Source organism: Cannabis sativa, chromosome 4 (assembly GCF_029168945.1).
Source record: "Cannabis sativa cultivar Pink pepper isolate KNU-18-1 chromosome 4, ASM2916894v1, whole genome shotgun sequence".
NCBI lineage: Eukaryota > Viridiplantae > Streptophyta > Magnoliopsida > Rosales > Cannabaceae > Cannabis > Cannabis sativa.
Genome location: NC_083604.1, coordinates 80,819,892 through 80,846,682, shown reverse-complemented (window position 1 = coordinate 80,846,682; position 26,791 = coordinate 80,819,892). Strand labels below are relative to the sequence as shown.

At 30.9% G+C, this 26,791-nt stretch overlaps 7 protein-coding genes across 10 annotated transcripts; 2 read left to right on the top strand and 5 right to left on the bottom strand.

The window, feature by feature from the left end:
• Positions 1-1,333: 1,333 nt before the first annotated feature.
• On the bottom strand, positions 1,334-6,282 carry LOC115712490 (subtilisin-like protease SBT4.6). 2 transcript variants are annotated; one of them, XM_030640770.2, is made up of 11 exons: positions 6,223-6,282; positions 5,544-5,663; positions 5,377-5,471; positions 5,204-5,298; positions 4,513-4,759; positions 3,263-3,761; positions 3,003-3,097; positions 2,694-2,912; positions 2,487-2,598; positions 2,185-2,398; positions 1,334-1,963 (listed from the first exon to the last, which is right to left on the bottom strand). In XM_030640770.2, the coding sequence occupies exons 2-11, from the start codon at positions 5,646-5,648 to the stop codon at positions 1,413-1,415; spliced, it is 2,232 nt and encodes a 743-aa protein (XP_030496630.2). In that variant the 5' UTR covers positions 5,649-5,663; positions 6,223-6,282; the 3' UTR covers positions 1,334-1,412. The 2 variants fall into 2 exon arrangements, with proteins under 2 accessions (XP_030496630.2, XP_060970972.1); XM_061114989.1 differs by having other exon boundaries at positions 5,204-5,295.
• A 2,279-nt stretch (positions 6,283-8,561) lies between these two features.
• On the bottom strand, positions 8,562-11,806 carry LOC115712558 (uncharacterized). 2 transcript variants are annotated; one of them, XM_030640858.2, is made up of 3 exons: positions 11,626-11,806; positions 10,075-11,425; positions 8,562-9,204 (listed from the first exon to the last, which is right to left on the bottom strand). In XM_030640858.2, the coding sequence occupies exon 2, from the start codon at positions 11,396-11,398 to the stop codon at positions 10,103-10,105; it is 1,296 nt and encodes a 431-aa protein (XP_030496718.2). In that variant the 5' UTR covers positions 11,399-11,425; positions 11,626-11,806; the 3' UTR covers positions 8,562-9,204; positions 10,075-10,102. The 2 variants fall into 2 exon arrangements, with proteins under 2 accessions (XP_030496718.2, XP_030496717.2); XM_030640857.2 differs by having other exon boundaries at positions 8,562-9,159.
• A 1,200-nt stretch (positions 11,807-13,006) lies between these two features.
• Positions 13,007-15,478, top strand: LOC115714820 (monothiol glutaredoxin-S10). Its single transcript, XM_030643586.2, has 5 exons — positions 13,007-13,417; positions 13,544-13,617; positions 14,447-14,521; positions 15,004-15,030; positions 15,226-15,478. Exons 1-5 carry the CDS (start codon positions 13,125-13,127, stop codon positions 15,300-15,302), a joined length of 546 nt encoding a protein of 181 aa, XP_030499446.2. The 5' UTR covers positions 13,007-13,124; the 3' UTR covers positions 15,303-15,478.
• A 52-nt stretch (positions 15,479-15,530) lies between these two features.
• Positions 15,531-16,503, bottom strand: LOC115714819 (probable glutathione S-transferase). Its single transcript, XM_061114988.1, has 2 exons — positions 16,091-16,503; positions 15,531-15,994 (listed from the first exon to the last, which is right to left on the bottom strand). The coding sequence occupies exons 1-2, from the start codon at positions 16,400-16,402 to the stop codon at positions 15,635-15,637; spliced, it is 672 nt and encodes a 223-aa protein (XP_060970971.1). The 5' UTR covers positions 16,403-16,503; the 3' UTR covers positions 15,531-15,634.
• A 361-nt stretch (positions 16,504-16,864) lies between these two features.
• LOC115714818 (probable glutathione S-transferase) lies at positions 16,865-17,850 on the bottom strand. The gene is made up of 2 exons (XM_030643584.2): positions 17,506-17,850; positions 16,865-17,430 (listed from the first exon to the last, which is right to left on the bottom strand). Exons 1-2 carry the CDS (start codon positions 17,815-17,817, stop codon positions 17,068-17,070), a joined length of 675 nt encoding a protein of 224 aa, XP_030499444.2. The 5' UTR covers positions 17,818-17,850; the 3' UTR covers positions 16,865-17,067.
• A 2,043-nt stretch (positions 17,851-19,893) lies between these two features.
• Positions 19,894-23,037, top strand: LOC115715199 (protein LOW PSII ACCUMULATION 1, chloroplastic). 2 transcript variants are annotated; one of them, XM_030644029.2, is made up of 5 exons: positions 19,894-20,384; positions 21,087-21,659; positions 21,757-21,807; positions 22,438-22,617; positions 22,737-23,037. In XM_030644029.2, exons 1-4 carry the CDS (start codon positions 20,164-20,166, stop codon positions 22,577-22,579), a joined length of 987 nt encoding a protein of 328 aa, XP_030499889.2. In that variant the 5' UTR covers positions 19,894-20,163; the 3' UTR covers positions 22,580-22,617; positions 22,737-23,037. The 2 variants fall into 2 exon arrangements, with proteins under 2 accessions (XP_030499889.2, XP_060970970.1); XM_061114987.1 differs by having other exon boundaries at positions 20,052-20,384; positions 22,438-23,037.
• Positions 23,038-23,395: 358 nt separating this feature from the next.
• On the bottom strand, positions 23,396-24,606 carry LOC115714669 (photosystem I reaction center subunit IV, chloroplastic). Its single transcript, XM_030643419.2, has 3 exons — positions 24,133-24,606; positions 23,783-23,848; positions 23,396-23,679 (listed from the first exon to the last, which is right to left on the bottom strand). Exons 1-3 carry the CDS (start codon positions 24,412-24,414, stop codon positions 23,575-23,577), a joined length of 453 nt encoding a protein of 150 aa, XP_030499279.2. The 5' UTR covers positions 24,415-24,606; the 3' UTR covers positions 23,396-23,574.
• Positions 24,607-26,791: the final 2,185 nt, after the last annotated feature.

Below are 26,791 nucleotides of genomic sequence, written 5' to 3'. Positions count from 1 at the left end.
AATAATATATATATATTATTTAATTATATACATAAGATTTCTTAAGTATATATATACAGTACTGTTTTTGGTACTTTTAAGTACGTTTTCCAATGCATGTAGTCACTAACTATACTAAAACCTTCTCCATATATATATATATCAAAGTTATATATATGTATATCTATGAACTGTACACTTAAAGTTAAATCTCACTATAATATATATTTATATTTATATAAGTAGCTAGTTCCATTATATATATATATATTGATTTTGTTTTGTCTGTATAGGTAGAGATATATAGTAACTGAAGTAATGTTGGAGTAGTAAGCATACATGACAGATTATCAAACCCCAACATAGATCACAGATTGGATTTCTTACAGCAATAGACAAATACACACATATTAATTTATTAACAATTTATATATATACAAAAAATATTCAACATAGCCTTAGTTGTCACCCCCATCCTCATGTTTCTTCTATTATAGACCAATATATTGAAGTGGACCATATATGTATATATATATAATTCATTATTATTAATTATGAGATTGATTTTGATGAAGTTTAAGTAGCTCTACTTAAGGTCTTCTTTGATAGATTTATGAAGTTTTGAGAAATGTTAACATTTATCTTCATTGTGATTGAGTCCATTTCAAAAAAAAAAAAAAAAGATTGAGTTCTGTTCTGTAATAATATGATGTTTTTTTTGTATTGTCAATTTTTCATTCAATTGTTGATGTTTGTGGTATTTTTCTAAATTGTTGGGGTTTTAGATCTAATTTGGTAAATTTAATGAGGTTTGATATAATTCTCATAACTTGGAAACTGTTAGGCAATATCAGAAAACGACATGAATCTCAAGAAACGACAACAATAATATTTTGTTAGTGAAAAATGGAAGAGGAAAACGACAATGTTATACTTAAAAACGACAATCTTATAAAGTCGGAATCGGAAACGACTGAAAAATAGTTACGCAAAAGAAAAATCATCGAACGACATGAATCTCTGGAAACGACAGAAAACCAATTTTGCTCTAAAAAACGACAACAATTTTTTTGTTGACAATAAAAACGACAACAAATTTTACAAGCACAATTTCACGAAGAAAAAAAGGTCAGCTATTATGCGCTAATAGAAAATACAAAAACGACAACAAAAATTGGCAAGTAAAAAGTACATAAAGCTGCTCATTCCAGAAAAACGACATAGAAAGATTGGTGTTCTAAGTACAAAAACGACATTGGAACATGTTGAAAAAGAAGAGCCAAAATACCCAATTTTTTAATCTTGTTTTCAAAGTTCATTTTATATTGTAACTCATACATTGACTTAACATGCCTTTAGGTAAACAATCGAGCTTTATTGACTTCTTTCTTTACCATCACTTCAACAAAATAAACATAATTATCAATCCAAACTTAGATTACTCCTTTTAAATTGTGCAATACAATTGGACTTCTAACACTATAAATCCCATCAAACCAAACCAATGATGCAGACACCATAGAATTCTCTGATAAACCACTTCCATTAACAATCAAATCATAACCCTTTTCTTCATTAAGTGACTTAAAAGAAAGAACTTCAGGCACTACTTTGACACCAATTAGTAGTGATGAGGAATTTGATAAGGTAATTTTGGCCTTATAAGTTGAGTTTCCTTGACCAACATTCTTAACCCTTCTTCGAAATCGAATACTAAACGATTTTCGAACCCCAACTTCGGCTGTCATTGAAGGGTAATTGAGATCTTTTGGTGATCTTTTGTGAAGACATGTAATGTTATTATGTCCTGTTATGAGTCTAACTCTGTTATTATCATAGCCAATGCTGCATAAAAACTCTATGTAGTCTTCTTCAAATGCTTCATAAACAAGTCCTGGATTTATAGCTTGTAATGGGTTGACATGTCCAGAACCATGATCAAATTCTCCATATGATTCCTTAGTGTTATTGCTCATCAACCAAGCTACAAACAAAGGAGAATATAGTCATTTCTTTTTCGTCAAATAAATATGATTTTTTTCCCCGAACTATAACCCTTATAGAATTTGCGATCTTTCTTATAATTTGGGGGAATTTTTCCCCCAAGAAAAAAGGTTTATGATGCAAAACTCTATAAGGGTTATAGTTGGGGCAATGTTATATGGGAATGTGAAGAGTAGGAAAAAGTTTTGGAGAAGTACATACATGTGGTCATAAGAGATGATTTAATGGCTGATGGAGACCAATTAGGGTGAAATGTTTTGACATAGGCTGCAACACCAGCAACATGTGGGCAAGCCATAGAGGTTCCGGTTAGTATGTTGTACTTAACACGCCTTTTATCATCGTAGACTTGTGTTGGTGAGCTTTCAGGTGAGTATGCAGCCAATATGGTTACCCCCGGGGCACTAATATCTGGCTGCAAACGAGCATAATGGGATTCCATCTCAAAACCAATTGATAATAAGCTTAGTTACAAAAGAGAGATCAAAAATGTAGGAATTAACCTTCATAATATCGGGTGTTATAGGATTAGGCCCGCGAGATGAGAAAGAAGCAACACTAGGAGCTGCACTGTCCTTTGTGAATTCACTTGTTAATATTGTTGCTTGAGGATTCCTAGAAAGATGTCACAAAACACCCAATGAAATCTTATAGTAGTTGTTTGGTTAGTGGGAAAATTTTGATCAAGGTAGAAAATAAAATGTGCTTACTTTGTGGAATTTAGATAAGATAAGAGCATGATGTAATCTGAACTGTTCAAAACTGATGCAGGAAATGGTACAATTGAAGAAAACTCTTCAAATTTATCAATGGTGGTAATGCAACCAAGTGCACCAGCATTGAAAGCCTCATTTGTTCCTCTATAAAAGTCACAAAGCACAATCTTTCCCTTGATCAAATTAGTGTCTAGACACCCATCTGTGCAAATACTAAAAACCAAGAAAAAAACACAAGTATTTTTCTTCATATTAGTAATCTCGATTCGAATTATTCGAGGCGAAAAATGAATGGTTTTTTACCTTGACATTTCACTTGAGCACTTAGTTGAAGTGTCTTTTCCATGTACTAGAGGAAATGTTGTGCCATTTAGTTTAAAAGAATTGATAGAACTCCCCTATTTGTATAAGAATCATTAAAAATTGATCATCGCTATGTTTGGAAGTTGGATTTTTATTGGAAAAAATAAAAATTAATCTTTCATTTTCAATTTTTTTTCCTTAGTAAAATCCAACTTCCGAACATAACCTAAAAAAAGAAACAGAAAAAGAGAGAGACATACAATTATGGTGATTCCATTGTCAAGAACAACCTTGTCAATCATTCTTTGATTTGTTGTACTTGCTCCAACTGTCATTATCCACGGCGCGACACTTGACACGGTTCCAAGAGAAGGGCCTGAGTTTCCAGCAGAGTTTATGGTAAGTATTCCTTTTTCTATGGCGTGGAAAGCGCCAATAGAAACAGGATCATTGTCGAAACTTACAGCTCCAGCAAATCCAATGGATATAGTGATAAAATCGACGCCATCTGAAATGGCGTCGTCAAAAGCTGCCATAACGGCAGCTGCAGTGCATCCTCTAGAGCTGCATACCTTGTAGGCTGCAATTCTAGCTGATGGAACTCCTCCTCTTGCTGTACCTTTCTTTAACTCGTAAAAACTCGCCCCGTTTACGACATTTCCTGCAGCTGTCGACGCTGTATGGCTTCCATGGCCCTCGTCGTCTCTTGTTGAATTATCTCCCGACATTGTTGGATAAAATCGAGCTCCGATGATCTTGCTACAAAAACCAAAACAAATAGTCTTAACATGTTTAAAAGCAGGGGTGGGCAGGATCCAAACCAATCTAAGTATAGCGAACCGATCTAATTCAATCCAGTTACAAAAAATTAAAAATTTAATTACAATTACATTAGATGTGAATAGTTGGACTTTATTGGATTACACTCTCAAAATTTAATAAAAAATCGATCTAATTCAATTATTTATTTATAAATAATAAAAAAATATTCAAATTTCATTTTTACTTACTTTTTATCAATTTTCTATGAAACCTATTACACTGATTAAAGAAATTCTTACTAAAACCATAAGAACTCGAGTATATTAATATTATGTTTTTATGTATATTTTTTAATTAATATTAAAATTTTGGGTATTAAATTGAAATCTTTATTTTTACTTGCTATTTATTAATTTTTTATTAACCCTATTATACGTGATTAAAGAAATCTCTATTGAAAGATCACTGATATTTAGTTTTTACTTTTTTATGTAAATTCTTACGTTAATATTAAAACTTTGGATATCAAATTAAAATTCAATTCAAACCGATCCAATCTAATTAAATTAGCTTTGTAAGCCTAATTGCATTGCAAAGTATGATAATTTCCAAATCTAACTTGAAAAAAAAATATTAAATGGTATGAAATGTCCAACCCTATTAAAAAATTATGAAGAAATAAAGACAAATTATATGATTATATGTTATTAAATGGCATTGAATTGAAAAAAAGAAAAAAGAAAATTACTTGTTGCAAGTGAAATTTTGACCACCATTGCAAGCACCTTTCCATTTGTTGGGAGGTGGACCAAAACCTTCATCACTAAAACTCTGAGACTCAGGCCAAATTCCAGAGTCAATAACACCAATTATAGTGTCACTCTCCACACTTGGATTTCTTCTAACTTTCTTGTCAAATCCCATGAAATCCCAAGACATTGTTGTTTGTTTATAAAGTAATTTATCTGGGAAAACAGAGATTACTTCCTTCATACCTGCCAAAAACCATGCTTAATTAATTTTGACACTTCATTGTCTTATTAATTATCTTCTTTTTGTTTAGGCTAATTAGTATTTTTGTTGTTGAATTTTGATATGTATTAAATTATGTTTTTTTTTTAAAAAAAATTAATCGTTAAAAATTATGCCTGAACTATTGAGATTGTTGGATTTAATTTTACTAGTTCTATGATTGGTCATCTACTAAATTATATTCCTTAGACTTTGATTACCCTTCAAATTTTGACATGTATCAATTCAATCTTCCTAAACTTTCATCCATGTTAGATTTTTCTTACTAAAATTTAAAAAAAAAAAATTATTAAATCCAACAATATTAATAGTTGAAAAGGAATTTTTAACAGTTTTAGAGGTATGATTTGCTACATATTAAAATTAATGGGGCAAAAATTTACATAATTTTTGTTTTGAGTACTTACTTTCGATCTTCAATCTTTGTTCTTCGGTTAGTTTTGCTGCGAATCCATTGAAACTCCTTGTGTAGCTTCTAACTAAGGAATCTTCAACAGAACTACTGCTAAAAAAATCAAGTTATAAAAAAAATGTACCATGAAAAAATTACACGATGAAATATAGCTATGAAAAATACTACCTTTTATTATTAATAACACTTTGTAAAATGTTATAGTGATGTGAGACTGGTGAGTATAATTTATCTTGAAGTGCTCCCATGTACACAATATAAATCTGTATCATATAAATTCTCACTCAATTTAAATAGATTTTTGTAAAAAATAAATAAATAAATAAAAATCTTACCTTTTTATCTTCATTATTGGCTTTGCAGAAAAAGCTAATAAGAATGATGAGAATGAAAATGTAGAAGAAATTGTAAAGCTGAAGAAGAATTCCACATTTTCCCATGCTTGAAAAATAAAACTACATAAAAATATGGTTTATATGTATAAGTGTATATAAATAATGATTTTTATATATTGTAGATTCAAGACTCATCAAGACCAAATTAACTATACATAAAAATTTAACCATTTAAATATTACACCTGTTCAAATCAACATAGTGAAAATAATAAAAGGGGTTTTTTTGCTAAAATAGTTTAGTCAAAAAGGGAAGATTTCCATGAATATTCTCACTCTCAATTGAAGTGGAATTTTTTGAAGAAAAATAAAAATAAAAACCTTGACTTTTTTTTCTTTTATCTTCATTCATTACTGGCTCTGCTGGAAAATTTAAGGGTGAGAATAAAAATGGTAAAACTGAAAAACTCCACACTTGCCCATGTTTGAAAACCAATTAATGGTAGAAGAATAAAATAAATATATAGATTTACCAACACCAATACATGAATATGATATTATTCCTAATTGAAAAACAAATCAAAGTAATATATGTTCAAAATTTTAAGCATTTAAGATCACAATAAACATAATTGACCAAATTTGTGCTTAGTGCATGAACAAAAAAAAAAAAAACTTACTAGCTATAGACTTCAATTACAATCACTTGCCTCTCTGATTTAATCCCTGAAATAAAAATAACTTATTTTTTGTATATATATAGAAAAAAAAAAAAAAAGTGTGGTGAAGCAATTAATGTGATGATATTTAGGTTTGGTTTAGTCCAACTCAAACACATGATGTTTTCGTGAATAGCCATAAAACCTGTGTTTTTCTTAAACTTACGTTACTTTTGGTAAAAAAAAATAAAGTATATACTAAATATTATGTCATATGTATAGAAATTATGGAAAGAAACGACAAAATTTGTGAGAGAATAAAAAGAAAGAAAGAAATCTGTGCTGTAATGACTTGTAATATGTATGTACATGAACATGATGATGTATTTTTTTTTGGAAGAAAACATGATGATGTGATTGTAGCCAAAAATGGTGACTGCATAAATATGTATTATATATGCCAAGTATGACATTAACATATATAAAAGCTAACCTAATATCATACATTTCTCTCTAAGGGCAACATTTAATCCAATCTAATAAAATCAATCTAATTACCAAAAATTAGATATTCAATTATAATTAGGTTGGATTAGATTTTAAATGTTAAAAGTTGAATTCTAATTGAATTAGATCGATTGTTAAATGTTAATTTCAAAATCCAATTAAAAATCAATCCAATCTAATTACATTTATATGGAGATTACAATTACAATTACAATGTTTAATTGAATGTTATAACTTTTGTAATTATTTTATATTGTAATGAGTATTAAATCACTCATGAAATATTATATGGGTATGACTCATGAATGAGGATTACAATTACTAATATATTACAAAAAAAAATGTTTACCCTTTCTCTCTTACTTCTTTATCAAATGTAATTGACAACAAAAAAAAAATAAGGACATTTTGGTCATTATATTAATTATTCAATTTTATTTTTATATAAAACCAAATGAAAAATAATTATAATGTCCATTACAAAATAAGTCAAATATGATCGTAATAGTTATCTCATTACTGTAACCATTATATTTAATTACGACACCTGACACATATATATGCACTATTTCTTTGAAAATAGCAAACAAAGAATCAGTAAAAGTAAACGACAAATTATATAATAAGCAACATTGTCTTTAGGAAAAAAGAAGTTTTACTTGAATTAAAGGTAGGTCTTTCTCATTTTATTCGGTTAGTTTTATTAGTTTATAATATAATTTATTCAACCTAATAAAAAAAATAGGTTTTAAAAATCTAAGTGCAAATATAGAAGAAAAAAAATCCTAAGTTTGCCGGTTTGGTCACGTTAATCCACCTAAACTAACTACAATTTTTTTTTTCAAAATCAATTTTATATTTTAATTAATTTGATAAAGAGACAAATATAGTTTAAATTCAAAGTTCAAATAAACTACTAACACACAAATATAATTTAAACTTTCTATATATTTTTAATTATGTACATAAATTATATTGCATATAATAACAATAAAAAAAACCTTAATTGAGTTAGTTTAGGTTCATTGTGTGTATTGGTTTTATCTTCAACCTGCCCAATATACTAATTGGGTGAGTTATTTTCATCCGATTTTTCATTTTATAGTTTTTATCGGATTTTTTGATTTGGTTTAAGCGGGTTATTGAGCGGTGATTGTTTGAGAAAAAAAAAAGTAAGCTCCTTATTCAATGGGCCCTTTCAAAAAAATTTACTTGTTTTATTATTTAATAGCATAAGGTTAAAAGGAAAAATAGTAAATTTGATACTCATGTTACAAAATATATTTAAAAATTATTAAAATTTAAAATAATTTTGTCTTAATTATTATTACACATCTTACAAAAAAAAAGTGAAGCTACTCATATGTACATTTTTTTATAGAATAATTTACAAATTTTTAATATTTTGATAAAATAAAAAATTACAACTAATAGCAAGAATAAATTAATCAATCACTAATATAATAATAACCACCTTGAAAAGACTCTAGTTTATATATAGATATAGGTAGATTGATTTTTTTAAGACAATGTATGTATAATCTTACAATAAATCAATTTAGCAAATAAACATTTATTTTAATCTTTTTAATTCTTACCTATATTTTCTTACTCTCCCCTATTTCCTTTATGTATCAAACATGGTGTAATTGTTAAATGGGGAATTTTGGTTGTCAAGTAGGTAGTTCTTTCTTTTAAAAGAAGTGTCACATTTTCACTAACTAGGATAGAAAAGAAAAGACTTCTGAAACTTTGCTAGTCATCACAAGAGAAGAATTGATTCACAATCCATACCAACTTGATATGCATGAGACTGAGATTAATAAGAAAGAAATTCATAAGAGAAATAATAATTCTTCTTAAGCCAATGAATGAATTCATTAATTCCATCTAATCCAATTATAGGAGTCCTTTATGAGTGAGACAAAACCAACCTGCTATTCTAAGGTCCGAACTAACACCCCCAATTTTCATGTTTAAACAAACATTGTTTTGTGTTTCATAATACAATTTTTGACTATAGACATTTCAAGTGTGAGCCACCCTATTAGGGGAATGAAAAATCTTATGACAAATTACAAAAAGAAAGGATCTATCTATCTTAATATCATTTGAAACCAATTCTCAAACAAGAGTTCTAGAATTAGTGCATTTGACCTTTGAGATGTCATTCGACTCATTGCTGTAGTTTGAAAATAACCTTTTTCCCTGATCGCAAGAGCAAGAGCCTCCAAAGAAAGGAACCAGTTTTTGAAGCTAAACTACCCCACTTTCCCCCAAGTTATCGCAACTTGGCATCACAGTTGATAAAAATGTAATCCTTTGGAGGGAGGAGGGCACCAACTAACTGCATCATCGCTCGTGATTTTCAGGAATTGAAAGCAAAAACTATGGTCTGAAAATCAGTCCCGCTTCTTTTAATTGTCGGTGTCCCTACCTACCATCAGATATCTTAAACCAAAAACACCAAATTAAGGACAGAAAATCTTACATAGCCTGCTTCAGAAAGATGGCATTATTATTAGAGCACGATTATGACCTATAAGCTTAGTTAAAAGTCAAATAAACAATTCACCTAAGGGAACTGTGAATGACTCAAACGTAAGATCTTGTGGGAGCAATCCACACCCCTGAGTCCTGACCCTCTTTTGGGTGCGAAATGAAACTACTACTACTAACCAAAATAAAAGAGCATTGCTATTAGAGCATCTCTTAGGTATTATAATGTTCAACACCAATGAGGTGGCGCCTTATAAGTGGTTAGTGGTTTTCTATAATCATTATAAAGTAAAACGAGTGACCTTTAGCATTTCTCTAAATGAGCCTAAATAAATACATTTTTCTAATCTAAGCATGAATCTCTATTTTTCTTTTGAAAGGATCCCACCCACCATCTAAGGGAAATATAATTTTCCACATCTTTCAATAAGGTCATAACTCTTTACTAGCTTAAATTTTTCAACAAAGAAAAAATATTTAACAGACAAGTACAGGGTGTAATAAGTGTAACCAAATTTGTAAATCTTACAGATCAAGTACAAATTCTTACTCAGCAAGGTTAAATGACAAAACAGGCCTGAAAAACACAACAACTTTCCTACAAATTAATCTTGGGCTGTAAGGCTTGAGGAACAAAATTTTCTCAGTTTAGTTATCATAATTTCATACAAATTCACCACCAGCTACAAACTCATTCCTTAGCACAGTTAGATAAGTTATCGCAACATTATAATCGAAACACCAAGTTTGTCATAATTTTATAGCTGATGCACAAAATATTTCAAGCTAAGAATTTTACAAAAGTAGTTGCAACGTTCAATATCACCTAAAATACATTCAAATAAAAAGAGAGGTCGAACAAAATACCAGTTTAGATAACAATAACATGATGAGGTCAATCGTCCGAAGCTTCAGATGGCTTCAAACCAAAAGGATCGTGGGTAGGACCAACGTCTTGCCCAATGTGGCGCTGAACTAACCGCTGCAAATCAGCCATGACTTTGTGTTCACGCTTTGCCTTCTCCTCATAGTTAAACATAGCCAGGGCTCGTTTATCCTCAGCACTATAAACTTGATTTTCCTTTCTTATACGAATGGCATTCATTCTTTGATGCCTGCTTCCACTCATCACATACCCAAGATCCTCAAACTTCGAAATTTCCTCAGCAGAAAGACCCACTTCTCCTCTACGAGGAATACGCTTCCCTTGCTGAACATATTGAGCAATGGCATCACCTTCACCAGGTCTAAGTGCACCACCATAGCTGATATGCCCTTCAGCTCTTGGCAATGGCGCTGGCCCAACCATAGGTTCGTTATCTAATGCAGCAGGCTTCTTCTGCGCTTCAATCAATTCCTTGAATTTCAGGGCCTCCATATCTGTTTCTTCCTCTAACTCCTCCACCTTTGGTTTACTATTGGCATCAATTTCAGAATCCAAATTCTCCTCTGAATGATGGGAACTTCCACTCTCTGTATCAGAGCTTCTTTTCTTCTTAATCCGCTTAGAACGCGAGGACTTAGACGACTTCTTTCCCTTCTTCAACTTCGTGTGGTCATCTGAAAAGCTACTCGCTTCAGAACCAGAATCATCGCTCTCACTCTCATCCGAATTACTACTACGCCTACTCTTTCTCCGGGATCTTTTTCTCTTACTACTTCTCCTACTGCTCTTACGTTTCCTACTCCTCTTACTTCTTGATTTCCTTCTCCTTCTATCGCCTTCTTCCTCATCAGATTCACTCTCACTCTCACTATCACTACTACTATAAGATGATCTTCTACTTTTACGCCTTTTACCCAAACTCTTCCTCTTTTTCTTCAATCGCGAATCATCAGATTCCGACTCAGATTTACGCTCAGAATCAGACTTCGGTCTCTCCTTCTCGCCTGAATCGCTCATTTCCCCAGGATGCTTATCCGAAATTTCCTCAGCCTTCTCCTCAAATTCCGAATCCTCGTTCTCATTCCGAGGAGGACTAGGTGTAACATTCCAAATACATTTCTTCAACATCTTCCTCATCTTTTGCCTCTTAAGCCTCCTATACTCCTCATAGTTCAGACCTTTCAATTCCTCATCCGATTCCTCAGACTCTGATTGCCTTCCATTTCGATACGGTAAGTCTCTGCCTCTACGGTCCCCGCCGCGCCCAAACTTTCTAGGCAAATCATCTGAACCTCTATAAGACATCGAGGTTCCAGAGTGAAGACTCCGTTCCTGAATCAACGGAAACAAATTATGAAAATCCTCAGAAATTATTGAAGAATGTGATCATGTATGTACACATAAGTATATTGTAATTACAAATCCTAGGTAGGAATGATAGAAGCAGATTTATGTGATTAATCAAAGAATGAAAGAGTTATGCAAGAGAGAAAAGTTGAATCGATTAAGCGCAAGAAGATGTTTCTCAGTACCTATTTGTTGGAATCGGAGATGGAGATTGAAGAGGACAACTTCTAAACTTCGGAGAGAAGACTAGAGGAGATTGCTCTGCCGGGCGTGATGGAGCCGATGCCGTTGGAAGATTGCTCGCTCGATACTCTGATTAGTTTTAGGGTTTCTTTTTTCCTTTTTTTTTTAATGGTAATAAATTAACTAAAAAATATTTATTAAGTTTACTTCGAAAAAAAAAAATAGGAGAAAAATTATTATTATTATTATTTTAAGAAATTATGTAATTTTATTAATAACAATTAATTAATTATGTCTTGAGAAAATTAATAATAATTAATTTTAAATTAATAGCTTTCAACCCAATTGAAATATTTTTTCATTGGAAACAAAAAAAAAAAGATTGAACCAATTAATCGCTCGCTTGATTCGCTTGATTTAATAATAATCACATGCCTCTACCAAATATAGTTTTGTTTAGGAGTGTTCATAAAAATCGAAAAATTGAAACTGACCATCAAATCGACCAGACCGTAATCGAATTTTTGATTCCACGTCATCACCGAATTTGGCGGTCGGTTTCGGTTTCAGTTTTTTTAACATGGCGGTCGGTTTCGGTTTTTGAAATAAAAAAATAGTTTAACTAAAAAACCGTCAAAACTGCCAAAAACTGTCAAAAACCGTACGGTCGGTTTTATACGGTTATAATTTCTAAACGGTCGGTTACGGTTTTCGTAAAATAAAAACCATAACCGACCTGTTGGTTATAAAATTATAAAAACCGACCGATTTTCACCCCTAGTTTTGTTTTGTGGCTTGTTATCCAGGGAAGATTGAAGACAAGAAAGCGGTTGCACAGAATGAATATCATTGAAGATTCTTCATGTATAAGCTGCAGACACCAGGTAGAAACAATTGACCATCTTGTTTTTCACTGCTACAGGTAATGTTTGCAGAGAGTTAAGAGTTGGTTATAGTGGAGACCAGCTGATATAACTCTCTTCAGAGTGATTAAATGGATGCAGAGGCTAAAAGGCTCCAGGTTCCAAAGGTTGGTAATGGCTGCTGCTCTAGCAAGTCTTGTGTACCATATTTGGAGGGATCGAAATGAGCAATTATAGGGTGGAAAACAGCAACCCATTGATCAATTGATAAGGAAGATCAAGGAAAATGTACTAAAAATAATAATCACAGCCATACATAAAAATAAATCAATTTACATAATCTTATTTTTTTTGAAAAAAATATGGATTTTTACCAAAGTAATCATCGTTTTTGGGTATTTTTGAAAATTGCCTATAATTTCTGACGGTTATTTTTGTGGCAGTCCAATAGTTTGAGGGCCCATTAGGCCCAACATTCTGTAACTGAATAATCGTTCTGTAACGAAAATCTCAATAAGTCCCATTTCCATGTCTGAAAATTTTACATGAAAAGGTAGTTGATTGATTGGTCACAAAAGAAAGAAACAATTCCAAGAAAGCTGTAGAAGAAGATACACTCGAATCTTCCAACTTCAACAATGGCGGTCTCATCTAATCTCACCCATTTCATTTCCCTCTCTCTTAACTCTCCTCGCACTATCACTTCTTCTAAAATCAACTCCTTTGTTTGCCCAATTGCTTTCACCCGTTTCTATTCCGGAACAAGCTCAAGGTCAACCTTTTTGACCATCCATGGCACGAGGAGATGCAGCAGACCCATCTCTGTTCAAGCTATGTCTTCTTCTTCTTCCTTTGGCTCTCGGCTTGAAGAGACTGTGAGGAAGACTCTGGAGGAAAACCCAGTTGTTATTTACTCGAAAACTTGGTGTTCGTAAGTTTAAACTTCAAACCCCCTTTGAAATTTTATTTCTTCTTGCAATGCTTAAAAATGTAATCTTTGATTTGAAATGATTTATTCAGTTGTTTTTTTTTTTCTTTTTGTTTGTTGTTGTTAAAGGTACTCGATTGAGGTGAAAACGCTGTTCAAGAAACTTGGTGTAGAGCCACTGGTCATAGAATTGGACGAGTTGGGTGAGTATCTTTTCTTTTAATTATGAATTTGATAAGTGTTTCTTGAAATTTTGGTTTTGTATAAAAGAATCAACAAGAATTGTTTATTGTTTATGGAACTGTGTGAATAATCATAACTGTCAGAATCATAGTCATAAACCAACATTGTAGGATGTAGTTTTCTCGATGAACAACATTGTTTCTTTTCTCTCTTGTTTATAACTCTTCAACTCTAAGCAATAGGACTTTGTGCTGTTGAATTCTGAAGTTGATTAGTGTTTCTTGAAATTCTGGTCTTGAATAATCATAACTGTTAGAATCAGTCATAAGAGAATGTCCAAGAATACCAACATTGTAGGATTTAGTTTTCTTGGTGAACAACATTGTTTCGCTTCACTCTTTTCTATAACTTTATTTCTAAGCAATAGGAATTTATGTTGCTGAATTATGAAGTTGATTAGTGTTAATTGAAATTCTGGTCTTATTTAAAAGAATCAACCAGAACTTGTTATTGTTTATGGAGTGTAATTAATCATAATACTCACAACAGAAAGTCCAAGAATACCAACATTGTATGATATAGTTTTCTTGGTGAACTGCATTGTAACCACCAACCAATCTGAGTATTATAATGCAACAAAACAAGAAAGATTACACACCAACATTGCATGCTCTTTTTGGTGTTCTTAATAAAAACAAGTGTTCTTAATAGTTAGATATTCCATGTACACCTTGTTGCTTATTCATATGTGAATTGAAATTTTTGGTGATTCACTTTCTGAGGCAGTAGTTTCTCTTCTTATGTTTCATGGTTTCTTTTTTTATTTGAACTTGTATTCTACTCCCTCAGGTGCCCATGGACCACAGTTACAGAAACTTTTGGAGAGGCTTACAGGACAGCATACTGTACCTAATGTTTTCGTTGGTAAGTAAGACCTTTCAATGCTTTTGATAACTACCTGAGAACATCTTGAAATATTATTTGCACAAAAGATGAGAAATGCCTTTCCCTTTCCCTCCTTCATTGAGCCATGGTAGACTGTTCTCCATTAGGATTTGTTTCATTATAGCATTGACTTGGGTTCACATGTCCAAAAAGCAAAAAGAATTCCCATTTTCAGATGCACAGTATTGGCAATATAAATACATCTTGATTGTTAAACCACTAGCCAGTATGCTTGATTTTTCTGTGTGGCTGTTATTGTTAAAGCTGGCCTTTCAATTTGACCCCTTTTTTGAGGTTATTTTCTATCATGAAGTCCACTTTTAGAACAGAAAATCAGTGCATTTTCAACTTTAAGCACACTGATTTTGCTTTCCTTAAGTTGCAATACCATGTTATATTTGAATTGATGTTTAGTGAGACTGAAAGCTCAATCCTTTTTTTTCTTTTCAATTCATGAACAGGGGGCAAACACATTGGTGGCTGTTCAGGTACAGCTTCTTCCTATTTTGTTTTCTTTTATTTGCAAACACTAATATTCTACCCAAAAGCCTCTCTTAGTTTGTTAGGAAAAAATTATATTATTTAGAAAACCTTTGGCCTTGTATGATTAACATTTTTCTTCCCTTAATGTTTTGCCTTTCTAATATATATTTAATTTGTGTTGATGCTTATTTCCTATGCAGAGACTGTGAAGCTTCACAGGAAGGGAGAACTTGAACCTTTGCTAGTAGAAATCAAAAATAAAAAGGCACAAAGCTAGCTTGCTGACCAAATTTTTGTTTAGAGATTTCAATGGCCTTGCAATATGACTCCAAACTTGCACATTTGTAGCTTTATGTTTCATATAAGAACACAGTTAGAACCTTATTGGCTTGATTTGTTCATAATAAAATGATAAATCCCATTTGATATAATGAGAAAATGTGTATTTGTTTACCTTTACTCTTGCAGATGTTTAGCTTGTGATTATGTGAAACTAACAGAAAGATGAAGCAGGCGAAAATCTGTTATTATTATTATATAATAAAACATAAGATCAAGTAGAAATACATAAAGATAACACTAACAATACATTGTGATCATTATAATTGTTTATGATGTAGGCTGTGAAAGATACTTCTCTCTAAGGCCTTTGAGATACTCTAACAACTGAGGACGATCAGGGTGATTTTCTTTGATGACATCAACATTGTTGAAGTTTTCAATCCAAGCCATTAACCGAGGTAAGCTGTTGTGTTCAAGTATTTTAACACCTGCTGCCTCTTCCAGTACTTCAATCCATAAAGCTATCAACCCAAAGGCTAAGTCAGCCATTCCTATGTCGTTGCCCCCGAAAAACTTCTTGTCACCAAGGCCATTCTCTTCCAAGATTCTTAGAACATTTCGGACGTCTCTGGTAGCTTTTTCTTGCTCTTCTCCTGTTGTCTTCCAAAACCTAAGAAATTGCTCTCTCTAAATTACACAAAGAGTTTTTTAGTCAGTCACAGTCACACCAGTCAAGTCTAATAAAAACACACACACACAGAGCTTATACATACAGTAGTTTACCTGATCATCTACATACTTCATCCAAAACCGGGCGATGGCTCTTTCGTTAGGATCATCCGGTAGCAGCAGAGGATTTTGAGGCCACATCTCATCAATATATTCAAGAATAACAAGAGACTCTGCAAATGATTTTCCACCATGAATGAAAACTGGAACTTTCTTATGTAAAGGGTTAAGCTGTAGAAGCAATTTGCTCTTGTTAGATAAATCTTCTTCGATATATTCAAACTCGATTCCCTTAAGTTTTAGAGCCCAGATAACCCTGTAAACATATGGACTACCCCAGAATCCCACTACCTTCACTTCCTCCATTTTTGATCAGCTTTAGCTCTCTCTCTTCCTTCCTATTCAGGTGAGTTTTTTAATGCTTGGTTGGTCTGTTTTGCTTTGATTTCAACTACTTTCCTAGAAGTTACGTGAGAAAGAAAAATGCTTATTTTAAATTGCAATCAAATTTGGCTGCTAGTGTACAATAATTGCATGAATCATGATCACATAAACATATCATATTTTTTTCCCAAAACTTTGACCATGTCTCAAAATTGTTGTTGGAACTTGGAATTGTCATTAATCCTATGTTTGGTATGGAAGAAAAAGTTAAAGGAAAGAAATTTTAGAAGAGAAAATAGAGAGCACCAAAAATTGGATGTTTGGTAGGAAAGGAAATAGGAAAGAAGAGAAAAATGAGGGGAAAATTTTTAAGTGGGACCTCTCTAAAATGGGAAGAGAAGAGTTGGAAAAGGAAACGTTTTATAATTGTATAGGAATATGAAATTACTAAATTGTCATTTCTTACACAAAATTTATATTATTAACTTGAGGGTACAATAGTAATTTTACAATACTTACATTCCAAACAACTATGAAGGAAATATACTCTCTCTATCTCTCCAATTTTCTTTCCTCTATACCAAATCTTCAACTTTTTCATTTTACATTACATCAACCCAAATTGCATCTATTATTATTGCTGTTTTTCACATAGTTGCTTGAACAATAAACCTTTCTCTTAGGCCTTTAAAATAGATTAACAACTGATCTCTATCAGGAAAGTTGTCTCTGATTTGTGGAACATCTCTAAAATTCTTGATCCAAGCCATTAACATAGGAAAGCTTTGAGGCTCTAAGAGCTTCACACCAAGTGCTTCTTCCATCCCTTCAAGCCAACCAGATATCCATCCCAAGGCCAAATCTGCCATCCCTACTTTCTCACCTCCTAAGAATTTTCTACTCTCCCCAACACCATAATCTTCAATCACTTTCAACACTTTTTTCGCTTCTTTCGTCGCCTTCTCTTGTTCTTCCCCCACACTTTGAAAGAAGGCAAAAAAGATTGGTTCCTACATAACCCGATATGGAAATTATTATAAACTATTATGCACCAAAATATTACACTAATTATAATCTTTTGTTACCTTTTCGTCTATGAACTTTGTCCAAAACCGAGCCTTAGCCTTCTCATAAGGATCATCATTTAAAATCAATGGATTGTGTGGCCAAGTCTCTTCAATGTACTCAAGTATAACAGTTGATTCTGATATTGGTTTTCCATTATGAACTAACACTGGAATCTTCTTGTGAATTGGGTTATAATGTAAAAGAAGATCACTCTTGTTGAAAAGATCTTCTTCTACATATTCATAATCAATACCCTTTAGTTTCAGAGCCCATATAATTCTGTAACAAAATGGGCTAGGCCAAGCTCCAAGTAGCTTCACTTCTTCCATTTCTTAACCCCTTTTGGATTAATGAAATTGTCTTAATTTGGTTGGTATTTATAGGGAAACTACTCATTATCAAAGGCCACATTTAAATATAATCTTGTTATTGACTATACATGCACTCTAAATTCAAATCAAAAGATAAGGATTTTTTTTAATAAAAAAAAAATAGAAGCTATCTTCTTGAGTTGTTGACTAAGAAATAGAATATTGCTAAGGATACTTTTATGGTGTTATGAAATATAGTGCAATTTAATAATGATTTTTATGTTTTCTAATTAAAATGCATCAATCTAAAGGTGCAACATATCATTGGTAGTACTCGTAGGTCATTTAATTGAAGATGTTGGGGTTTTTTTTCCTTCTCTTAAATAGCTTGATAAGCAAAATCTGCAAATAATAGAATTATGTCTAATTTACATATTAATGAAAATTTTATTAACCTTTCAAAAAAAATTAACCAATTAATTCATTTTCTTTAGAGCAATACTATATCCTTTAAAATAGATACTGCAGCAGTAATTCTACTATTATTAGTGAACAATAATTGAATAATTCTTTTTTAAACATCGAGGACATAATTTTCATAGATAATAGTAAGTCTTGCTTAAGCTACTTTAATAGTAGTCTTTACATTTTTCCTTTCACTCATAACATGGTAAAGAAGTGGACTGTAAAAGTATTACTGATTGAGTTTAGGAATAAAATTCTTTCAATTTTTTTATAAATCATTTTGTTGAGCAAATCTTTTATTATTTTTTATTATATCACGTAGGGGTGTTCACAAAGTATCCGATCCAATCCAATCTACACGATCCAATCCAATCCAATCTGCAAAATGCGGATATCCGCACTTGTGCGGATTGGATTGGATTGAAAAATCTAAAATCCGCACTTGTGCGGATTGGATGTTGTTTGACCTCAAAAAGTAACCGATCCAATCCAATTCGCACTTAATTATATATATTTTTAAAAAAACCATAATATGTAATATATATTAATTAAAAAAGGACACAAACTTTTAATTTCTTAATCTTTTTTAGTAATATATTGAGTTGGTGTATTTTATTTATTTTGTAATAAAAAATACAAGAAAAATAATTCTTATTTACATAGACACATACACATAAAGTTTAAAAATATATATACTAGCTTATTTATTTTAGTAATTAGATACATATATATTTTAGTGTAAATCTAAAGATAAGTATATATATATTGATATATATATATGTATATTGGTTTAATTTGTATATAAATAGGATGGAAATAGATTATTATTGGAGATTAAGAAAAAATAGTCTTTTTTTAATTTTTTTTTTATGAAATATTAAATAATTTATTATTAAAAAAATAACCGATCCAAAATAACCAATCCAATCCGTACTATTGCGGATTGGATTGGATTGGATTTAAACTCTTATGCGGATCGGATTGGATCCAAAATATGAAATCCGCACTTAGTGCGGATTGAATGTTGTTTGACCAAAAAAGTGCGGATTGGATCGGATGAACACCCCTAATATCACGATTTATATTTTAAATGAAATATAATAAACTATGTCTAATTTACCTGGAAATTTCATTAACTTTAATAAAATTAACCAATTAATTTATTTTCTTCATGGCAATCTCAAATCGGGTAAATACTATTCTGGACCAGGTATTTTGTAAAAGTTACCAATTGGACATTCTGTTTTGTTAAATGACAAAATAAACCTTATATTTTCTAATAGTACAAATATAGGATCCTAAACTGATTTTTTATCAAAATAAAATTTCATAATAATCTGATCTACAAATAATATGACAAGTTGGTTACATTTTTTGTATCTATTCGTATTAGAAATTGTCTTCAAGTTAGTTATATTAAAAAAAATGATCGAAAATTGAGTTTAGAATCATATTTTTACTATTTTGGAAAATATAAGGTTCATTTTATCATTTAACAAAACAGAATGTTTAATCAGTAATTTTTATAAAATTCAGAGTCTAAAATAATATTTATCCAAATCATTTAAAATAGATATTACTGGTAAGTCATGTACTTGTTTCTGTTGTGCGTGTCGTTTAAATGTTTTGTTTTTGTTTTTTTAATAGCTTCTCGTGTCGTTTTAATGGCTGACAACATATAAAACGACATTCCAAAAGAAGAGAAAAAAATGAAAAAGGTTGTTATTAGTACTCTTGTTACTAGTTACTAGTTACTATCTTTTGGGAGGTGGCAGCTATAAAACGTGGCAATTTTCTGATCATCCAAACATGGGATTCACTGCCAAACAAACAAACACAGAGCTTCATTTGTAGAAAAAATAACCAAAAAAAAGCTCAGAACTTCATATAACAGTAGCCATGGCTTCTGCAGTGGCTGCTCTGTTCAACATTGCCAGACCTCCAAACATTACTCCCACCCACAACAACAAATTCCACAATTCCAAAATTTGCACCCAAATTCTCAACCAAAAATCAAAATTTCTTTTATTCCCTTCTACCAATCCACCAAATCCAAAGCTAGCTTTTTCAACTATTACTTGTTCTGCTACTGATAAACCAACCTCATCTTCTGAAATAAGGTTCTTTCACTTTCTCTTGCTTATTGGGTTTTTTTCTATCTTAATGAAATTATTCAAGAAAAACAAGAAATGGGGGTTTTATTTAAGAAGTTTAATACTCAAGAATTTTAATATGTTTGTCAAAATGCAATAATATCAGTTAATTCATTTTAATTGTAACATAATAAGTCTAATTAGTTTTCACTGAGTTTTACAATGTAGATAGAGAGTTAGAGCTGAACCCATTTTTATTGTATTAAATTATGTTTAGCATATCATATTTTTATTTATGTAATATATGTTATATGCATATACAATAACAAATATAATAGCATATTAAAAGATCACATATAATACAATTCAATATAATAATACTATACAATACAATCTAATAAGGTGTTCTAATGTTTAAACTAGATTGTACGATCAAATTATTCATTAATTATTTTGTTGAATGTTTCTATATGGCTTAGTTTCTATAAGTTTACACCAATGTGTTAGGATAGAAAAGAAAAAAAATCACTTTTTAATTTCATAATATACATATTTGGAGAAGCTAGGAATTGAAATCATATACATAATTCCACTAAAAAAGGAAGAAAAAAAACTAAACTTTTTAGTTATCTTATGTTTTATAGCTATAAGCAAAAGCAGAAGCTTAGCTAATAGTTGAGACATTACTCAACTGGGCTTTGATCATAATTTTCAGTTGTGTTTTGACAGTTCCACAGCAAGAATAAGAAGTGAAGTCCTCACCCCGTTTCGCTCAGTTCGAATGTTCTTCTACATAGCTTTCATGGCCAGTGCTGGTCTAGGAGGACTCATAGCGACAACCCAGTTGATAGGCGCGTTAACAAACCCTTCTAGAGCAGCAGAAGTGACCGAAATCTCAAAGGGTCTGGCCATAGATTTGGGAGCAGTACTAGTCTTTGCTTTCCTTTATTCAAGAGAAAACAATGCCAAAAATCTACAGTTGGCTAGGCTGTCCCGAGAGGAAAGCCTTTCTAATCTGAAACTGAGAGTGGACGAGAAGAGAGTGATTCCTCTAAGCTCATTGAGAGGCATTGCTAGGCTTGTGATATGTGCTGGACCCGAGTCTTATCTCACTGAGTCTTTTAGACTGAGCCAGCCTTTCACCGAAGGGCTTTTGGAACGTGGAGTGCTCATTGTGCCATTTTGTAGCGACGGGAATGTGCCTAGTTTTGAGTTTGAAGAGAGCAATGAAAATGAAGTTACTATTCCTAACAGGAAGAGGCTATGGCAGCTGAGAACTTTTGATGTGTCTGCATGGTCTGAGTAAGTAAAAAGGTAATCGATTTTGCTGTTGTTGATTTTTGTTTGTTGCTCTCATTTTGTTTTGTTTTTCTTTCTATTTTGTTATGTGTATTGTTAGGTGGTTAGATGAGCAGAAGAAGATGGCTAATGTCTCCCCTGACTCTCCTGTGTAAGTGTTTGTTTGTTTTTTCATTTTTTCGAAATAACTTAAACCCGAAATGAACAACAGAATTTATAGAGGTTCGGCCAAGAAGGGCCTAAGCTGTCTTTGAACTTCCATTTAATGGTTACATTATGTTTGGTAGAAAAGGAAAAAAAAAATGGAGGGAAAGAAAATTTCTAAGAGGGAAAAGAAAGTTCTTCAATTTTTCTATGACTTTTGTGAGTAAGAATATATTAGTAATTTAGTCTTCTCATTAATTTGAAAAAGATTTCCTTTCATTTTTATTATGATTTTGGTGAGATTGTCAATTTTTTCCATTCTCTTTTCTCTCATACCAAACATCCATTTTCTTTGTTTTTCCTTTCTCTTCACTTTTCTCTGCAAAGGTTTCTTTCCTCTCACTTTTTCCCCTTTACCAAACAATGATGAATTGAGCAGTTCATACAATGGAGTCTCTCGCTTTCTCTTTCTTTGAGTGACTAAAGATATTACAACACATTCTAACTATATTAACAATAAAAGTAGAACAGTTAAGTTAGTTTATTCCAGTAATTAACACTTTTCAACACATAGGAACTGATCATCATCATAGTTTTTCCTTTCTTTCTTTCTTTCTGTCTTTTGGGATTTCTACAGGTACTTATCTCTACGACTAGACGGTCGAGTTCGTGGGAGTGGCGTCGGTTACCCACCTTGGAATGCTTTTGTAGCACAGTTACCTCCAGTGAAAGGATTATGGTCAGGTCTCCTTGATGGAATGGATGGAAGAGTCCTTTGACAAAAAATATGTTCTTATTCTTTTTGGTGTTTACACAGGTTAGTTCTCTATGCTTTTCGATTAAGTTAAACCATGTAATCATTGGTTGGGGGAACACCCTTTATAGCAGATTCTCTCCTATTATCTTCTTCAATTTCTGTTTTGATAATTTGTGCAGAATATTCAAGCAAAGCAGAGATTTTTGGCTCACATACACACCTTTATGTATACATGGTTTTCACCAATTTGGCCAATAAGAGGGCTCTTATTATCCATCCTTACATTTGATTCTACATACCTTGACAAGTTACTGTTATTCAGCTTCATAGTCAATACATTTTCAATATAGATAAATACAGCTTACTAATCTTGTTTGGTGTACAATGTATCTCTAGCAGCATAAACCTCAAGAAAGATATGATCATTTTTGTATGTTTTGTTAATATAAATCTGAGTAAATATTATTTTGGACGTTGTGTTACCGATCGAATCCTCAATTTTTTTTAACTTAAAAGAAATGCAAACAACCTGGTCATAACACCTCCTACTCATAACATTTTAAGCCCAGGTTTCGAAGTAATAATATGTTTCATTATTTAATAAAACAAAGAGTCCAATCATAATTTTTGATATACCATTGCCTTCTTCAATGGATTAGATACATGTTTTTCAAACTAATGCATCAGAGTAATACATAGCAGAAGAAGAAGCTGTTATGTTGCCCTGTTTACTTGGTTTTGAAGAAAGTGCTATAAATTAGAGTTTCTTCACTTGTGTTAAAATATAGATTTTGTATAGTTTTTACAATCAATAAAATTAAGCTAAGACTCTCCTGAATTGGATGGTAAGAAATATTCTCATTAACTTGGGAGAAAGAGAAGAAGAAGAAACAAATCACAGTATGATACACATTCCTTAGAGGAAGAAGAAAAAAGACTAGAAAATATAGAGCAAAGAGAGAAGTGAGAATTACAATAATGATAATAATAACAATTTACATTGGAAAAACACTAAAATCATTTAACTTCTTCAATCTCATCCAATGCATAGTTATTTGTAGATACACTGGCATAGTTAACCTTGCTGAATCGAACCACAACTGGGTAACGTGTCTTTGGGTCCTGTTTATTTTGTCAAACAAACATAACACAATTTCATTAACTTCATAATTAATATAATGAAACACTTAATTTATTCAGTTAAGATAAAACTGTGTGAGCTAACCTGGTCAACAGCTACAACATTCCCAACATCCTTGTACCAGTAGGATTCCCTTCTAAGAATCCTAACCTGTGTATACACATAAATCAAACCATTAAAAAGAAAGCTTGAAATTATGAACTGCCCATTTCAATGAACTGGGATTTCTCTCATAAATATATATGAGAAAACTCAGTACTTAAGTCAATGAATTATTACACAAGTGTAACAGAATTAACGGTAGAGTTAAAAACTAAACTATATTAACTAACACCCATCATCCTAATTTATTTAATTTCATAAATTAATAATCTTTATTTAAGGATTTTATAGTGAAAAATCAAATCTTGGGAAAATATGAGTAAAAACCTAACCTTTGTTCCTCTCTTGGGTCCAATCGGTGGAGGCTTAGGCTTAGGGGCTTCACCACCTTCAGGTGCTGTCTTGGTGGCTGCTGGCGGCGCAGCTCCTTCCTCGGCGGCTCTAACAACAAGTCTAGAATTGGCTCTGCTGTTGGTGTTGTTGTTGGCGGCGTTGTTCTTTAGGTAGAAAAATGAAACGCTGTTCCGACTGGAATTGACGGCGCCGGTGGTGGTGGTGGTGGCGACGTTGGGAGTCAATACGAAACCTGAGGCAGCCGACGCCATACTAGCCATGATCACTAACTCTAGCTAAGCTTTTTGGTTCAAGACTCAATTTTTATTTTTAATTTTTCTGAACAAAATAATTTAGGGCAAAAAAAAAATGAAATCAAAAGAAGAAGAAGATAGAAAGGACTGAAATTTCTGGTGGAATTATCTGATCTCCAAAATTCTGGCTGTGAATCGTTTCCTCCACTAGGGTTCTGCCACGTGGTTACCATATCCATACCTTTTGGATAATATGAGATTACAAATATTAACTCATTTTTATTTTAACTCCTTTACTTTCCTTTTTTATATATATTTTTCCTTTTTCTCGTTTTATAAATATCTTTTTAGAGTTTTCTCAAAAAAATAAATAAATAATAATAATAAATTTAGAGTTGTGAATTGTGATTGGTGGATAATGCTTAAATTCTTTTCTCTTTTTTACTTGTTATAATATAAATATATGACTTTATTTAAATTTTTTTGATGATCTTTTTGTTTTTTCTTCCAAAAGTCTTTAATTTATTAAATAGTATATCCAATGATATTTCTTTCTAGGAGAGCTTTAGTAATAATTTAGTGTTTGAAAGTTGTGTTAATTTATTAATCTTATACAAGATTATTTACATGTAAAAGAAAAATTAAGCATTAAAATTCTTTTAGATTTTATATTAAGGTGATTCTAGTACTATTAGTGTGTCTAATCATCAATATATCAATGTAGATATAGAGAGAAATGAGACGTGACATGTCACTTTAAAATCTCTCAAAAGCTCATTTTTTTCTCTTTAATTTCCTTATTTTTAATATTTTATTATAGCATAAATTTACAAATTGATATTTACTATTATTTTAATAAATTTTCTATAGAAATATCTATCATAAATTAAATAACATATAATAATAAATATAAACTAAATAACTAATATTAAATTATTTATATCTGTACATATTCATAATTATATATGTGTGAAGTTTATTAATATGGGAATAGTGCTTTTTTTTTTATATAGAAAGAATTTATTATGAATCAAAATATTATGAATTGAACAAAAAAAAACAGGTATGAGATTGTGAATCTAAATTTTTCATAATGTATTATTTTTATATCCCGATCATATAAAGTTAATGTCATCATTGTAGTTCTTATTGATATCCTCAAATTTATAATCTTAACACATAATTTAACGTTTTGTTAGTTGATCAATAAAGTGCCACGTGTAAATATAGTATTGGCCGAACTAATAAATCTTTTAAAAAAATTAATTAAAATAAATTCATATTATTCAAAAAAGAAAAAACATTATATATTAAATGAAATAAAAATTAATTTTTTCATATTCTTCCAGCCATATTATCTTTACAGATTAACAATAATTTTTTTTTTGTAAGTAGATTAACAATAAACTTTAATTCTCGACTCAAATGCTATCTTTCAATTCTATTTTCATATATTTAAAATTCTCATTCCATAAACTTTCTACTAATATTTTCAATTAATGAAACGAAAAAGCAAATTTTAATTTCCGTATAAAAAATCAAACTCTCAATCTCAATAATCAATAGAAATAACATCAAATTTTAAGTTCTCAAAATCTATAAAAATAAAAAATAAATAAAAAAACACATCTCATAAACACAAACTCAAACAATAGAAGCTCAATAAAACAGTAAAACTCAAACATTAAAAATACACACAATAAAATTCAAAACCAGAACTTAACGCATACATCAGAATAAAAATTAAAGTATAAATGAATCAAACCCAAACTCAAAATTGTCTTCTTCTTATTCTTTGGCTTGGTTTCTATTCAAGACCAATAAATTAGGTACCAATTATATTATAAAACTGTTAAGTTTAGAAATTTGAAAATTTATGCTACTATTTTTTGAATTCCATAATTTATTACCAATAAATGTGATATTTTAAGTATTTTAGTCACAAATTTTTTAATAGTAAAATTAAAATTTTAATATAATTTTATTAATTAATTATTATTATTAAAATACATAATTTATTTCTTATATATAATTTAAAATATAATAATAAAATGTCATCTTGTTAGGGAAATTTGATTTTCTATACTTACATATACCTAATATTTTATCCCTAAACTAATACATATCACCATTAAAAATATATGACCACTTTATTTAAAACTCAAAAATACCCCTCTCAATTTTTCCATACTTTTTTTAGTGCAAAAACATAAAAATAATAATAATAATAAAAAATTGGTAGTCCGATGGTCACCTGATGCTACTTTTGTATGTACAAAAACATAAAAAATAAATAAATAAATAAATAAAATTGGTAGCAGATCTGGTTCGATGGGGTTCTATAGTAGTCCGATGGTCACCTGATGCTATTTTTTTTATATATATATAAAAACATAAAAAAAAA

What these genes read in the sequence shown, in the direction of transcription:
- LOC115714818 (XM_030643584.2), bottom strand. Translation starts at nt 17,817, where the DNA reads ATGGAAGAAGTGAAGCTACTTGGAGCTTGGCCTAGCCCATTTTGTTAC. An exon ending in CAAAGTTCATAGACGAAAAG is followed by an intron (nt 17,431 to 17,505) that starts GTAACAAAAGAT and finishes CGGGTTATGTAG; the next exon opens with GAACCAATCTTTTTTGCCTT.
- LOC115714669 (XM_030643419.2), bottom strand. Translation starts at nt 24,414, where the DNA reads ATGGCTAGTATGGCGTCGGCTGCCTCAGGTTTCGTATTGACTCCCAAC. An exon ending in GACCCAAGAGAGGAACAAAG is followed by an intron (nt 23,849 to 24,132) that starts GTTAGGTTTTTA and finishes GTGTATACACAG; the next exon opens with GTTAGGATTCTTAGAAGGGA. An exon ending in ATGTTGTAGCTGTTGACCAG is followed by an intron (nt 23,680 to 23,782) that starts GTTAGCTCACAC and finishes CAAAATAAACAG; the next exon opens with GACCCAAAGACACGTTACCC.
- LOC115714819 (XM_061114988.1), bottom strand. Translation starts at nt 16,402, where the DNA reads ATGGAGGAAGTGAAGGTAGTGGGATTCTGGGGTAGTCCATATGTTTAC. An exon ending in TGAAGTATGTAGATGATCAG is followed by an intron (nt 15,995 to 16,090) that starts GTAAACTACTGT and finishes TGTGTAATTTAG; the next exon opens with AGAGAGCAATTTCTTAGGTT.
- LOC115712558 (XM_030640858.2), bottom strand. Translation starts at nt 11,398, where the DNA reads ATGTCTTATAGAGGTTCAGATGATTTGCCTAGAAAGTTTGGGCGCGGC.
- LOC115715199 (XM_030644029.2), top strand. Translation starts at nt 20,164, where the DNA reads ATGGCTTCTGCAGTGGCTGCTCTGTTCAACATTGCCAGACCTCCAAAC. An exon ending in ACCTCATCTTCTGAAATAAG is followed by an intron (nt 20,385 to 21,086) that starts GTTCTTTCACTT and finishes GTGTTTTGACAG; the next exon opens with TTCCACAGCAAGAATAAGAA. An exon ending in GATGTGTCTGCATGGTCTGA is followed by an intron (nt 21,660 to 21,756) that starts GTAAGTAAAAAG and finishes GTGTATTGTTAG; the next exon opens with GTGGTTAGATGAGCAGAAGA.
- LOC115712490 (XM_030640770.2), bottom strand. Translation starts at nt 5,648, where the DNA reads ATGGGAAAATGTGGAATTCTTCTTCAGCTTTACAATTTCTTCTACATT. An exon ending in TCTTATCTAAATTCCACAAA is followed by an intron (nt 2,599 to 2,693) that starts GTAAGCACATTT and finishes ACATCTTTCTAG; the next exon opens with GAATCCTCAAGCAACAATAT. An exon ending in ATCATCTCTTATGACCACAT is followed by an intron (nt 1,964 to 2,184) that starts GTATGTACTTCT and finishes CTTTGTTTGTAG; the next exon opens with CTTGGTTGATGAGCAATAAC.
- LOC115714820 (XM_030643586.2), top strand. Translation starts at nt 13,125, where the DNA reads ATGGCGGTCTCATCTAATCTCACCCATTTCATTTCCCTCTCTCTTAAC. An exon ending in TGTACCTAATGTTTTCGTTG is followed by an intron (nt 14,522 to 15,003) that starts GTAAGTAAGACC and finishes ATTCATGAACAG; the next exon opens with GGGGCAAACACATTGGTGGC. An exon ending in ACACATTGGTGGCTGTTCAG is followed by an intron (nt 15,031 to 15,225) that starts GTACAGCTTCTT and finishes TTTCCTATGCAG; the next exon opens with AGACTGTGAAGCTTCACAGG.